Here is a 15,177-nt window from a genome sequence, read left to right on the forward strand (position 1 = left end):
CGTACTTTAAGATACCTTCATTTTTGTCACGTGGAGAGCAGGTTTCGTGATCTTAGAAAACGTAAATTCAGTCCTGGTACTCTCTGCTCATTCAGAGGCTTACTTTTTATTTATTTTTATCTGGGATGATCTTGCTGTGTATCCCAGGCTGGCCTTCAACTCTCCATCTTTCTTTCTCAGCCTCAAGGGCAGGCACAGGACTGTGTCTCCCTGCTCTGTGAACAATAGGAAACCTTCTCTGCTAAAGACTCAAGTTTCTCATGTGGGAGGCCATCTTGCTTCCTGGTGTATCTCAGTAAACACCCATATAAAACTGAATTCTAAGTCATACTAAACTGAATTCTAAGTCACGCTGGCGACAGACCGTGACTAACTGTCAACAAAGATGTAGTCGGCTTTGGAGAGGAGCCCAGAGCAGCAAAGAAGAGAGGACCTGAGGGCCATAGCCCCGTGCTGGCCAGGGACAAGAGGGCAGTGTCCTGCAGGCCCCAGTCAGAGGCCTGAGAGCCAGGTCTCAGGGAAGAGGTGTGAGTGAAGTGCGTCCCTTCCTAGGCTCCGATGGGGCCCTCAGAGGTTCCCAGCCCCTACTGGAAGCGTCTGGCCAAGCACAGGGCTGGTGTGCAGGGCAGATACTCCCCTGTCCGGAAGCGGGAAGCGTCAGCTCACTGATGACCTCTGACCTCGGTTCCTCCCCAGGGCACAGTCACCAGCACGGCAACCTGCATCCAGCTGCACAAAAGGGCTGAGAGAGTGGCTGCCGCGCTGATGGAGAAGGGCCGACTAGATGCTGGGGACCATGTGGCTTTGGTGTATCCTCCAGGTAAACACACACCCAGGACCCTCTCCTGACCCTCAGAAATGGAGCTCAGTCCCTCCCCACCCTGGTGACATCAGTGCCCTCATGTGCCCTCTGGGCGGGAGCTCTGTTCCTAGGGGACTTGGTGGCTCCTTGGCTGTCAGGGTAGCAGGTGCTCAGGCCCAACCACCTCACTCTAGACTTTTACCCTTCCACGGCACCTCAGGTCAAGGGATGGGCGGAGGGGCAGCTCTTGCTGCTGGCTGCCGTGAGCAGAGCTGGGCAGTTGTGCTCTTTTTTTTTTTTTTCTTTTTTTCGGAGCTGGGGACCGAACCCAGGGCCTTGCGTTTGCTAGGCAAGAGCTCTACCGCTGAGCTAAATCCCCAACCCCCCAGTTGTGCTCTTTAGCCAGCTCCTGCCTCACTGTCCCCAACTTCAGTTCAAACTGCAGGGGTTTCCTAACCCTCTTCCTAAGATCACTTCTCACTCTGGAGGACAGTGGCTCTCAACCTCCCTCACTCTGCAGCCCCTTTAATGCAGTTCCTCAGTCGTGGTGACCCCCAACCATGACATTATTTTGTTGCTACTTCAGAACTGTAATTTTACTACTGTTAGGAGTTGAAATGTAAATGTGGGAGACGCAGCAGCTCCGATATGTGACCCCTGCGAAGGGGTCGTTCACACCCCCCCATCCGACCTAGCAGGACTGGTACTCCACATGGCATGCGGAGTTCTCTAATAATTATGATGGCACCTCAGCCACCTTGGTGATATTTTAAAGGACAAGCTGAAGTGTTCAGTCTGTGTTCACTCATGCCCCGGAACTCAGGAGCTTGCAGAGGCTGGCAAGGCTCTGTCCCACCCTTATCCTGGGGCTTCGGAGGACGCCCTTCTGCTGTAACCTGACTCTCCCTTTGCACCTCCTCCCTTCATACAGAAGTCTCACGTCTTAGCTAAGAAGACTTCTTGAGTCGCCCTCTCCCACTGTACTTTCTCGCCCCTTGCTTTCTTCCTGGGCCTCGGCTCCTCCGTCTCTGAGCTTCTCTTTCTGTCTTAGGAACTGACGTTCCCTCTTCTCTCAGCTCTTTTCACACTCCGAGTTGTAAATGGCATCCATGACTTTTTTCTTAAGCCTGTGTTGTCTTGTGCTCTGTCACGGTGCATCTTTATTTTGAAGTGAGTTTTTAAAATGTCTGTGTCTGGTATTTTACAGGTTATAGTTTCTATTAATATCGTTTTCTAATGCCTTTCCATATGTTTAAGATAGACTGTCAAAAGGTTTTGTAGGTGTCTGAAGGATGACTCCCTTTGGTGTGGAGGCTGCAGAGTCTTCTCTGCAAGTGGTTTGTCTCAAAGGCTGTCCTCTGAGGTCTCTACACACAGGCTTGTCCAGCCCCGAGGTCTCTACACAGAGACTTGTCCAGCCCCGAGGTCTCTACACAGAGACTTGTCCAGCCCCGAGGTCTCTACACAGAGACTTGTCCAGCCCCGAGGTCTCTACACAGAGACTTGTCCAGCCCTGAGGTCTCTACACAGACTTGTCCAGCCCCGAGGTCTCTACACACAGACTTGTCCAGCCCTGAGGTCTCTACACAGACTTGTCCAGCCCCGAGGTCTCTACACACAGACTTGTCCAGCCCCGAGGTCTCTACACAGAGACTTGTCCAGCCCTGAGGTCTCTACACAGACTTGTCCAGCCCCGAGGTCTCTACACACAGACTTGTCCAGCCCTGAGGTCTCTACACAGACTTGTCCAGCCCCGAGGTCTCTACACAGAGACTTGTCCAGCCCTGAGGTCTCTACACAGACTTGTCCAGCCCCGAGGTCTCTACACAGAGACTTGTCCAGCCCCGAGGTCTCTACACAGACTTGTCCAGCCCCGAGGTCTCTACACAGAGACTTGTCCAGCCCCGAGGTCTCTACACAGACTTGTCCAGCCCCGAGGTTTCTACACAGAGACTTGTCCAGCCCCGAGGTCTCTACACAGACTTGTCCAGCCCCGAGGTCTCTACACAGAGACTTGTCCAGCCCCGAGGTCTCTACACAGACTTGTCCAGCCCCGAGGTCTCTACACAGAGACTTGTCCAGCCCCGAGGTCTCTACACAGACTTGTCCAGCCCCGAGGTCTCTACACAGAGACTTGTCCAGCCCCGAGGTCTCTACACAGACTTGTCCAGCCCCGAGGTCTCTACACAGAGACTTGTCCAGCCCTGAGGTCTCTACACAGAGACTTGTCCAGCCCTGAGGTCTCTACACAGAGACTTGTCCAGCCCTGAGGTCTCTACACAGAGACTTGTCCAGCCCTGAGGTCTCTACACAGAGACTTGTCCAGCCCCGAGGTCTCTACACAGAGACTTGTCCAGCCCCGAGGTCTCTACACAGAGACTTGTCCAGCCCCGAGGTCTCTACACACAGACTTGTCCAGCCCTGAGGTCTCTACACAGACTTGTCCAGCCCCGAGGTCTCTACACAGAGACTTGTCCAGCCCTGAGGTCTCTACACAGAGACTTGTCCAGCCCTGAGGTCTCTACACAGACTTGTACAGCCCCGAGGTCTCTACACACAGACTTGTCCAGCCCCGAGGTCTCTACACAGAGACTTGTCCAGCCCCGAGGTCTCTACACAGAGACTTGTCCAGCCCTGAGGTCTCTACACAGAGACTTGTCCAGCCCCGAGGTCTCTACACAGAGACTTGTCCAGCCCCGAGGTCTCTACACAGAGACTTGTCCAGCCCCGAGGTCTCTACACAGAGACTTGTCCAGCCCCGAGGTCTCTACACAGAGACTTGTCCAGCCCCGAGGTCTCTACACAGAGACTTGTCCAGCCCCGAGGTCTCTACACAGAGACTTGTCCAGCCCTGAGGTCTCTACACAGAGACTTGTCCAGCCCCGAGGTCTCTACACAGAGACTTGTCCAGCCCCGAGGTCTCTACACAGAGACTTGTCCAGCCCCGAGGTCTCTACACAGAGACTTGTCCAGCCCCGAGGTCTCTACACAGAGACTTGTCCAGCCCCGAGGTCTCTACACAGAGACTTGTCCAGCCCCGAGGTCTCTACACAGAGACTTGTCCAGACCCGAGGTCTCTACACAGACTTGTCCAGCCCCGAGGTCTCTACACACAGACTTGTCCAGCCCCGAGGTCTCTACACAGACTTGTCCAGCCCTGAGGTCTCTACACAGACTTGTCCAGCCCTGAGGTCTCTACACAGACTTGTCCAGCCCCGAGGTCTCTACACACAGACTTGTCCAGCCCCGAGGTCTCTACACAGAGACTTGTCCATCCCCGAGGTCTCTACACAGAGACTTTTCCAGCCCCGAGGTCTCTACACACAGACTTGTCCAGCCCTGAGGTCTCTACACAGAGACTTGTCCAGCCCCGAGGTCTCTACACAGACTTGTCCAGCCCCGAGGTCTCTACACAGAGACTTGTCCAGCCCCGAGGTCTCTACACAGAGACTTGTCCTGCCCCGAGGTCTCTACACAGACTTGTCCAGCCCTGAGCTCTCTACACAGACTTGTCCAGCCCCGAGGTCTCTACACAGACTTGTCCAGCCCCGAGGTCTCTACACAGAGACTTGTCCAGCCCCGAGGTCTCTACACAGAGACTTGTCCAGCCCCGAGGTCTCTACACAGAGACTTGTCCAGCCCCGAGGTCTCTACACAGAGACTTGTCCAGCCCCGAGGTCTCTACACAGAGACTTGTCCAGCCCCGAGGTCTCTACACAGAGACTTGTCCAGCCCCGAGGTCTCTACACACAGACTTGTCCAGCCCCGAGGTCTCTACACACAGACTTGTCCAGCCCTGAGGTCTCTACACAGACTTGTCCAGCCCCGAGGTCTCTACACACAGACTTGTCCAGCCCCGAGGTCTCTACACACAGACTTGTCCAGCCCTGAGGTCTCTACACAGAGACTTGTCCAGCCCCGAGGTCTCCACACAGAGACTTGTCCAGCCCCGAGGTCTCTACACAGACTTGTCCAGCCCCGAGGTCTCTACACAGAGACTTGTCCAGCCCCGAGGTCTCTACACAGAGACTTGTCCAGCCCCGAGGTCTCTACACAGACTTGTCCAGCCCTGAGGTCTCTACACAGACTTGTCCAGCCCTGAGGTCTCTACACAGACTTGTCCAGCCCTGAGGTCTCTACACACAGAGTTGTCCAGCCCCGAGGTCTCTACACAGAGACTTGTCCAGCCCCGAGGTCTCTACACAGAGTCTTGTCCAGCCCCGAGGTCTCTACACACAGACTTGTCCAGCCCTGAGGTCTCTACACAGACTTGTCCAGCCCCGAGGTCTCTACACAGAGACTTGTCCAGCCCTGAGGTCTCTACACAGAGACTTGTCCAGCCCTGAGGTCTCTACACAGACTTGTCCAGCCCCGAGGTCTCTACACACAGACTTGTCCAGCCCCGAGGTCTCTACACAGAGACTTGTCCAGCCCCGAGGTCTCTACACAGAGACTTGTCCAGCCCCGAGGTCTCTACACAGAGACTTGTCCAGCCCCGAGGTCTCTACACAGAGACTTGTCCAGCCCTGAGGTCTCTACACAGACTTGTCCAGCCCCGAGGTCTCTACACACAGACTTGTCCAGCCCCGAGGTCTCTACACAGACTTGTCCAGCCCTGAGGTCTCTACACAGACTTGTCCAGCCCTGAGGTCTCTACACAGACTTGTCCAGCCCCGAGGTCTCTACACACAGACTTGTCCAGCCCCGAGGTCTCTACACAGAGACTTGTCCAGCCCCGAGGTCTCTACACAGAGTCTTGTCCAGCCCCGAGGTCTCTACACACAGACTTGTCCAGCCCTGAGGTCTCTACACAGACTTTTCCAGCCCTGAGGTCTCTACACACAGACTTGTCCAGCCCCGAGGTCTCTACACAGAGACTTGTCCAGCCCCGAGGTCTCTACACAGAGTCTTGTCCAGCCCCGAGGTCTCTACACACAGACTTGTCCAGCCCTGAGGTCTCTACACAGACTTGTCCAGCCCCGAGGTCTCTACACAGAGACTTGTCCAGCCCTGAGGTCTCTACACAGAGACTTGTCCAGCCCTGAGGTCTCTACACAGACTTGTCCAGCCCCGAGGTCTCTACACACAGACTTGTCCAGCCCCGAGGTCTCTACACAGAGACTTGTCCAGCCCCGAGGTCTCTACACAGAGACTTGTCCAGCCCTGAGGTCTCTACACAGAGACTTGTCCAGCCCCGAGGTCTCTACACAGAGACTTGTCCAGCCCCGAGGTCTCTACACAGAGACTTGTCCAGCCCCGAGGTCTCTACACAGAGACTTGTCCAGCCCCGAGGTCTCTACACAGAGACTTGTCCAGCCCCGAGGTCTCTACACAGAGACTTGTCCAGCCCCGAGGTCTCTACACAGAGACTTGTCCAGCCCTGAGGTCTCTACACAGAGACTTGTCCAGCCCCGAGGTCTCTACACAGAGACTTGTCCAGCCCCGAGGTCTCTACACAGAGACTTGTCCAGCCCTGAGGTCTCTACACAGACTTGTCCAGCCCCGAGGTCTCTACACACAGACTTGTCCAGCCCCGAGGTCTCTACACAGAGACTTGTCCAGCCCCGAGGTCTCTACACAGAGTCTTGTCCAGCCCCGAGGTCTCTACACACAGACTTGTCCAGCCCTGAGGTCTCTACACAGACTTGTCCAGCCCTGAGGTCTCTACACAGACTTGTCCAGCCCTGAGGTCTCTACACACAGACTTGTCCAGCCCCGAGGTCTCTACACAGAGACTTGTCCAGCCCCGAGGTCTCTACACAGAGTCTTGTCCAGCCCCGAGGTCTCTACACACAGACTTGTCCAGCCCTGAGGTCTCTACACAGACTTGTCCAGCCCCGAGGTCTCTACACAGAGACTTGTCCAGCCCTGAGGTCTCTACACAGAGACTTGTCCAGCCCTGAGGTCTCTACACAGACTTGTCCAGCCCCGAGGTCTCTACACACAGACTTGTCCAGCCCCGAGGTCTCTACACAGAGACTTGTCCAGCCCCGAGGTCTCTACACAGAGACTTGTCCAGCCCTGAGGTCTCTACACAGAGACTTGTCCAGCCCCGAGGTCTCTACACAGAGACTTGTCCAGCCCCGAGGTCTCTACACACAGACTTGTCCAGCCCCGAGGTCTCTACACAGAGACTTGTCCAGCCCCGAGGTCTCTACACAGAGACTTGTCCAGCCCCGAGGTCTCTACACAGAGACTTGTCCAGCCCCGAGGTCTCTACACAGAGACTTTTCCAGCCCTGAGGTCTCTACACAGAGACTTGTCCAGCCCCGAGGTCTCTACACAGAGACTTGTCCAGCCCCGAGGTCTCTACACAGAGACTTGTCCAGCCCCGAGGTCTCTACACAGAGACTTGTCCAGCCCCGAGGTCTCTACACAGAGACTTGTCCAGCCCCGAGGTCTCTACACAGAGACTTGTCCAGCCCTGAGGTCTCTACACAGACTTGTCCAGCCCCGAGGTCTCTACACACAGACTTGTCCAGCCCCGAGGTCTCTACACAGACTTGTCCAGCCCTGAGGTCTCTACACAGACTTGTCCAGCCCTGAGGTCTCTACACAGACTTGTCCAGCCCCGAGGTCTCTACACACAGACTTGTCCAGCCCCGAGGTCTCTACACACAGACTTGTCCATCCCCGAGGTCTCTACACAGAGACTTTTCCAGCCCCGAGGTCTCTACACACAGACTTGTCCAGCCCTGAGGTCTCTACACAGAGACTTGTCCAGCCCCGAGGTCTCTACACAGACTTGTCCAGCCCCGAGGTCTCTACACAGAGACTTGTCCAGCCCCGAGGTCTCTACACAGAGACTTGTCCTGCCCCGAGGTCTCTACACAGACTTGTCCAGCCCTGAGCTCTCTACACAGACTTGTCCAGCCCCGAGGTCTCTACACAGACTTGTCCAGCCCCGAGGTCTCTACACAGAGACTTGTCCAGCCCCGAGGTCTCTACACAGACTTGTCCAGCCCCGCTAGCTCCTGGGTCTGAGGGGCCAAAGGTCTGCTGCACAGTGCGCGAATCTTCTCTGCAGTGTGTGAGCATCCGGTGTGTCCCTAGCTCCACATCCCAGGGCCCTCCTGAGACACCCTCCCAGGGTCAGGGTCTGCCCCCTTCCTATACACACTGTCATGGTCACTATCATTGAGAGTTAGCCATGCTGCAGTAAAAAGACATCATACTTGCTTGTCCCTTTTCTAGCTGTGGATGAATGTTCTTGGTTGTCCTCCTCAGGCCTGAAATTTTCTACCTATACTCTCGAGCCCAGCGTTGACCATGTGCCCTGTCTCCCCAGGGGTGGATCTTATTGCTGCGTTCTATGGCTGCCTGTACTGTGGCTGTGTGCCCGTCACTGTGCGACCCCCACACCCCCAGAACCTAGGCACCACACTGCCCACTGTGAAGATGATTGTCGAGGTATGCTCGCCCTCCCGGCAGGCCATGCATGTCCTCTGGGGCGGGGAGGCCTGGTGCCTGTCATGCACCGTCTCTGCAGGGTTGTACGGAGATAGAGGCCAGCCTTACAGCTTACTTGGGCTCTTGCTCCATGTGATATAGGTCAGCAAATCTGCATGTGTCCTTAGCACACAGGCCATTACACGGCTGCTCAAGTCCAAAGAAGCAGCTGCGGCTGTAGATGTCAGGACCTGGCCAACCATCCTAGATACAGGTATGTGTCTCCAGCAGCCGCCCCTGCAAAGACAGACTCTTCCTTCCCTCCCGTAGTCTTGCTGTTGCTGGAGTTACCTTTTCACCTGCGAGAGATGACTCAGTGGTTAAGAGCACTGGCTGCTCTCGCAGTGGACTAGGATGTAGCTCCTAGCATCTGTGTGGAGGCTGATAACTCCATGTAACTCCAGTGCCAAGGAGCCAACACCCTCTTCTGACCTCTCCATATGTATCTCTATATGTATCTATATATACTGCACACATCTATATGTACTGCACACATATACACTCAGGCATACGTACACACATGAAATGATAACATATTGTTCAGATAAGTGGGTCAGCTTGTGTAAATGGTGAGAGGCGTTCTTGGGTCTCCCTAGGAGAGCAGCACACTGTTGGAGAGCCATTAGGTACCACTGTTGCTTACACAGTGGCTCCCTGCTCAGGATGTGAGGCCTTCTCCACTCTGTGCCCACCATCAGCAGTCCCATACTCATGTGGGGGACTGAAATCCTATTCCCCAGTGCCTCTTACCACATAATTACCCACCATTTGTGAAAACTGCGCCCGTCCGCAGAGTCCCTGTCCCTCTCGTTGGTGAGTGACACCATGCCCCTGAGATACCATCGCTCCAGCTGAGAAGAAGCTGTGTCTCCCGGTCGAGTCAGCATGTGACTGTAACAGCTCTGCAGGTGTAGACTGCTCTGCCTAGTAAAGCCCAGCACTCCAAGGACCAAGTGCTGGCTTCCGAGCAGCAGGAAGCCCCCTTTCACGTCAGACCCTTACGTCTGAAGTTCCGTTTTATGCGGACACCAGAGACTGATACTGATACTGTGGCACCGAGCCGCTGACACTGGCCATGGTCAGGCTCTGAGCTCAGTCCGCTCTTGTTGTACCTGTGCCCATTTGCACGGCAGCTAACGGCGGTCTTACCTCAGGACCCCAGGAGTATGTCTGCCTGGCTCCTCTTGTGTCTCTGCCACAGCCTCTGCAATATTGGCAAATGTTCAGCACGGTGACCTTTCCCAGCTAGCAGGAAAGGAACGCTTCCTGTTGCCTTCAGGCTTCACGCCTGCTGTGTGACTTGGCGAGCCTGCACCACAGCTCTCCCCGAAAGTGAACGTCCCCCATGTAAACAGCATACACCTCCCACTCTCCATGACCGATCTGACTCGGGACTCAAACCATGCCTATCTCTTGCCTGGGGAGGTTGACGCTTCCACCTGGGCAGGCTGTATGACGTCAGCTACTGGTATCTTCTGTTTAACAGATGACATTCCAAAAAAGAAGGTAGCTAGCATTTTCAGACCACCCTCCCCAGATGTGCTTGCATACTTGGACTTCAGTGTGTCGACAACAGGGATCTTAGCGGGAGTTAAGGTAGGACCTCACGAGCGAGCCCCCCGTTAGCTCCAACCTCGAGGGAACCCTGAGGGAACGGGCAGGAGTGGGGCTGCAGCTGGGAAGGATGCAGGCTGTAGCTTTAGGCCATGCTTCTTGTCCAAAGCACAAAGCAACGTTATCATGTTTGTTTGTTGTTTTTAATCTATGTTAAATGTTGACGAAGCCCAAAATTAGACCCTGGGAGGACCGCATCTTTTGCTGTTTATGGAATGTCTGGTCTCTCAATTGAGTTTATTTACGTGAATTAAGAGCACACTTACAGTGCATGGCTTGCGAGGTCAGGATTAGCACCATTTGCTGCTCTTGCAGAGGACCTAGGTTCCCGACTCCCATTTCAGGAGCCTGCCAACCACATAATCCCACTTCCACAATATGCCACGCCCTCTCCTGACCGCCGTGAACGCCAGCCATGCACATGGTGAACATAAGTTCATACCTATAAACAAGTCCTCTTGTGATGGTGCAGTTAGAGTGCTTTACTGCCTGCCGTGGGTTCTTTGGTTCTACGGGGTACGAGCCAAGTGTCGTCTTAGAAAGTAATTGGAGCCGCAAGCCCAGCCAACCACAGCGCACAGCAGACGAGGCCGCTGACCCTCCCTTCCTTCACAGCACTGAGCTGGCCTTTTCTTCCTCCTACAGATGTCACACGCAGCCACAAGTGCCTTGTGCCGCTCTATAAAGCTTCAGTGTGAGCTGTACCCCTCACGGCAGATTGCCATCTGCCTGGACCCCTACTGTGGCCTTGGCTTCGCCCTGTGGTGTCTGTGCAGGTGAGGGTGTGTGCCCATCACTCCCGGGGCCTGGGGGACTTGTGTGGCTCCTCAGAACTTAGGACCCTTCTATGGCTTTCTGAGCAGCTAGGGAGCCTAGAAGCCTCAGTGGGTTTGTCTGGGGAGTAGGTGGTTAGAATCCAGGCTTACAATTTAACAAAAGAGTAAAAGTAGCTGGGCATGGTGAGACGAGCCCTTAATCACAGCATGTGGGATTCAGAGGGAGGTGGACCTCTGGGTTAGATGGCAGCCTGGTCGGTCTACATAGTACGTTCTAGGCCAGCCAGGCCTATGCAGTGAGCCCTGTCAAAAAAATGAAAACGAAAGGAAGAAAAAAAGGGAGAGAAGGGGAGGGACCAACAAGGCGGTCAGCAAGTAGAGACATTTGCTTTGCTGGCTACCTGAGCTCAGTCCCTGGAATCCACATAAAAGAAAAAGGAGAACAGACTCTATGAAGCTGCTACATGCACACGCACACACACATGCACATACACACACGCACATACACACACATGCATGTACACACATGTACGCACACACATGCACACACACACGCACATACACACATATGCACATACACACGCACGCACACACACATGCACACAGACACACATGCACACACATGCACGCATACACACACACGCACATACACGCACACACGCACATACACACAGACATACACACATGCACGCGCACGCACACGCACACACAATAATAAAAAGGAAAAGAATAGAAGTATTTTCCAATACATACAAACACCATCCATTCAAAGTAGTTGGGAAAAATCTTGTGGTTCTTTCAATGCTGAGATGCTTCCTCTGTCATCAGGAAGCTTCCTAGTGTACGGACGGACGTAGTCCCCTACGGCGTTCCTAGTGTACTGACGGACGTTCCTAGTGTACGGACAGTGTTCCTGAGTGTTTGGGTGGAGGGCGGCACCACACCCAGTGTCCTTTCTGCTGACTCCCACTGGACCGCTGAGCACACCCGTGCCTGTTTGGGCTGGAGAAAGGGTCTATGTGAGGGAGGAGCCCGTGCACACAGGCCTGTGCACTTGTTCCTTTCCAACTGCCTCTCTCCCCACAGCGTGTACTCTGGACACCAGTCGGTACTCGTTCCCCCACTGGAGCTGGAGAGCAATGTGTCTCTCTGGCTGTCCGCCGTCAGCCAGTACAAGGCCCGAGTCACCTTCTGTTCCTACTCAGTGATGGAAATGTGCACCAAGGGCCTTGGTGCTCAGACAGGCGCCCTCAGGGTAAGTGTGAAGCAGGCCTTTAGAGCCACGGGGTTCTTCCAAGCCCACACACTTCTGCCAAGCACTCTTCCCTAACCAGGGAGGAGGGTACCTAAGTGGGCAAGGCAGAGGGGGCCATAGACTTTAGGGCACTCAGCAGTGCTTCTGTCTTAGGACTCCCCGGGTGGAGGCAGAGCTGGAGGAAGCGGGGTGTTCAAACCCGCTTTTGTGTATTCGGATCTACAGACAGAGGCCCAGGCTGTCGGGTCAGCACTGAGGGCCCAGACTGTGTGTGCGCAGGATGACTTCTTGCTCTTCTGCAGATGAAGGGGGTGAACCTGTCGTGTGTGCGCACGTGCATGGTGGTGGCTGAGGAGCGGCCCCGGATCTCGTTGACACAGTCCTTCTCCAAGCTATTCAAAGACCTGGGCCTCCCTGCTCGCGCTGTGAGCACCACCTTCGGGTGCAGGGTCAACGTGGCCATCTGCCTCCAGGTAAGGTGGCTGCACCCAGGTCTTGCACCCGTACCAGAGAGTGACGCCTTTGTAGGCAGACACTAGTAGGTGGCTCTGTCTCCCTCCACGTTGCAGCTGCGGATGCTACCGTTCTACATAAGGTACTCTGCTCTTATGAGCAGGAGTATTTACACAGAAAACGTCTGAGTTTGAGCCGTGACTATTGGACCTAAGTTAAATGTAATAGGCAGCTGATTTTTAAAAGCAAGATTGAACTGCTTTCTTAAGACCTCTATAGTAATCTGTGTGTAGTGGTTTACTCCTTTTATCCCAGCACTCAGGAGGCAGAGGCAGGTGGATCGCTGTTTGAGCCTAGCCACGTTTGCATAGCAAGTTCCAGGCCAGCCAGGACTACATAGAGACTCTACCTTTAAAAAGACGCACACGTGCACTAAGGGTCATAATCTGTATGGGCCACTGTAGAACCGCCACTAAAGCAGTAATCTACGTGACATTTTAGAACTGACGTGAGCATCACAGGCACTTGAGGAGCTGTCCTTGTTTTCTGGCCTGTATACCAGTCTCTACGTCTCTTCCTTCTCAGCACATCTTAAATGTTGATCAGATATCTGACATAGCAAATGCCGAAAACAGCACAAAGTACCCTTTCTGGGTTCCCAAAGCAATGCTTGACTTGTACCCTGTCCTCTTGGTGGCTTCATGTGCAGGGCAGGTCTTGGCTCCAGGATCTACACCTGTGTAGAAAGTGTCACCCTGTTTCCCACCTCATTGAGCTAATGTCCCTTAACCTCGAAAAGCCTCTGTCTGGACCGTTTTAAGTCTCAGATGACTGAGTAGCAGACATGTTCCCCTGTGCCTGATATGCAAATTAGGAAGAGACTGAGTTAAGAAAGACCTGATTCTAGCTATGAAAGTGCCCCACCCCCATACATGGGAGGGCATCGCCTGTGCGACAGCAAGAGAGTGCCGTGTGCAATGGCAGGATCATAGCGATAGGTCTGTGTTTGCTCTTTAAGATACAGTGATGCGTTCTTCTCTCGCGTGTGTTTCTCACGTGGCCTGTGGCCTTCTGTTTGTTTCCTGTGCTATTTCCTCCCTGTCTCCCTCTGCTGGCCGCCCTGGCCTCTGTCAGCCCAACAGGCTGGGAAAACTAGCTGAGCAGGTAGGACCTCGCCCTAGCCCTCAACCTTGCTAGTGTATCCATGTCTGTCTCCCGCTTCCTTCCAGCACCCCACCCCCACCCTGCTTCTCTGAGTCCATGTGCTCCTCCATGGACTTCAGAATACATGTTTCTCTTGCCGTCTTAGTTTATTCACAGGGAGAAGTATTTGACATCACAAAAGCTCCTTTGTAACCAAAGGTGAAAGGAGTTTTTCAGAGGCTGGAGAGAGGTTATGCTGTCTAGAGTCCTCAGGGAATGGTGTTGACCAGGGTATCCATTTAATTTGATGTCCCTCATCAGTAAAACAGCAATGCGAGGCCAGTGAGATGGCTCGGGGCTGAGGGTGACTGCTGTTGCGTCTGATGACCTGACATCAGTCACTGGGAGCCACATGGCAGAGGAGGACGACTGACTCCCTCACACATGCTCTAGGCATGTGGGTGTGCACGCAAACACACAATCAAATAAGTGTAATAATAACAAACTCCGCTCAGTGACAAACTAATACATTCTGCCACACGGGATGACACTCAGGTTGTCTGGTTCAACTGAGTGTCTGCTGTGCTTAGTCCTCAGTGGAGTTAGTGGGATGCCAGGCCCCGACCTGATGCTGGGTGGAAATGTCCCCAATCTGCACCTTGTATCAGGGCAGCAGAGGCCAACAGGGTCAGAAACTGCCAGTACTGACAAGAATCCTAGGATCTGATGTTTCATTCACCATTAGTTTTGCTCAGTATCATCTAGCCAAGTAGATGTTTGGGTGGACAGCATCGACTCTGCCTGGGGCCCACAGCCCTTGTGCAGACTGGATGCAAGATGCAAAGCTTCTTTTCTGGGAGTCACAGGCAGCCTGGGAGCGGCTACCATGCGGCCACGCATGTGAACCTGAGCAGAGCATGAGCATCCTGAGAGAAATCCCTCTGTTGTTTTCCTCCAGGGCACAACAGGCCCAGATCCCACGACGGTCTATGTGGACATGCGGGCACTGCGCCATGACAGGTATTGCCCTTCCCCGCCTGCACGGTTCGCCCGTCCTCTGTAACTAAGTGCTGCAGGCTGGGATTGCCCGAACTGGGCATCTCCAGCCTCCTAAGAGGTAATGGTGCTGTCCAAGGCAGGGACACTTACCTCAGGAAATGCCACCGTGGGCTTACTTGTATACATGTGATTTGCCGTTTTAGAAATGACTATGGAGTAAATTTCATTCTGAATTTTTTTCTTTGTCCATTTTTAGAGTTCGTCTGGTGGAACGGGGTTCTCCGCACAGTCTGCCGCTGATGGAGTCTGGGAAGGTAGCATAAGCTGGACTCTTATAACCTGTGGTGTGGACAGTGCTGGGGCACGTGCTCCTAGTGAATGTGTGGGCCGGGCCGGGCCACTGAAATGTGAGATTAGGTCCTCGAATGCTGTGAGCATAGACCTGGAGCTGGAGAGCCCAGATAGAGAAGCAGGAAGAGGCTGCCTCTTTGCAGACACTGGGAGGGGGTGGGGTGGGTAGGCTGTGGATGGATCAAGGGCCCTCACACTTCCAGTCATAAAGGGCAGCTCTGATCCTGGACTGAAGGTGTGAAGTATTCTCTAGTCCAGGATGATAGAAGAGAACAGGCCCCACCAGGGCACAACCAGAGATTTGCCATCAAAGCAAGTCTTGGCCTAGTGAGGTC

At 54.2% G+C, this 15,177-nt stretch overlaps 1 protein-coding gene across 6 annotated transcripts in view; it reads left to right on the forward strand.

Annotated features, from left to right (window-relative positions):
* The window catches only part of Dip2a (Dip2 acetate--CoA ligase A), a 90,959-nt gene that overhangs the window by 69,398 nt on the left and 6,384 nt on the right, over nucleotides 1-15,177 (forward strand). For 3 of the 6 annotated variants that reach the window (XM_087598342.1, XM_087598345.1, XM_087598343.1), the window contains 10 exons: nucleotides 697-820; nucleotides 8,091-8,212; nucleotides 8,354-8,465; nucleotides 9,738-9,847; nucleotides 10,511-10,641; nucleotides 11,728-11,896; nucleotides 12,199-12,369; nucleotides 13,484-13,513; nucleotides 14,451-14,512; nucleotides 14,748-14,805. In XM_087598342.1, the coding sequence (XP_087454468.1) occupies nucleotides 697-820; nucleotides 8,091-8,212; nucleotides 8,354-8,465; nucleotides 9,738-9,847; nucleotides 10,511-10,641; nucleotides 11,728-11,896; nucleotides 12,199-12,369; nucleotides 13,484-13,513; nucleotides 14,451-14,512; nucleotides 14,748-14,805 (1,089 nt within the window). 6 annotated transcript variants of the gene reach the window in all.

Source organism: Rattus norvegicus, chromosome 20 (assembly GCF_021556685.1).
Source record: "Rattus norvegicus strain SHRSP/BbbUtx chromosome 20, alternate assembly SHRSP_T2T, whole genome shotgun sequence".
NCBI classification, from domain to species: domain Eukaryota; kingdom Metazoa; phylum Chordata; class Mammalia; order Rodentia; family Muridae; genus Rattus; species Rattus norvegicus.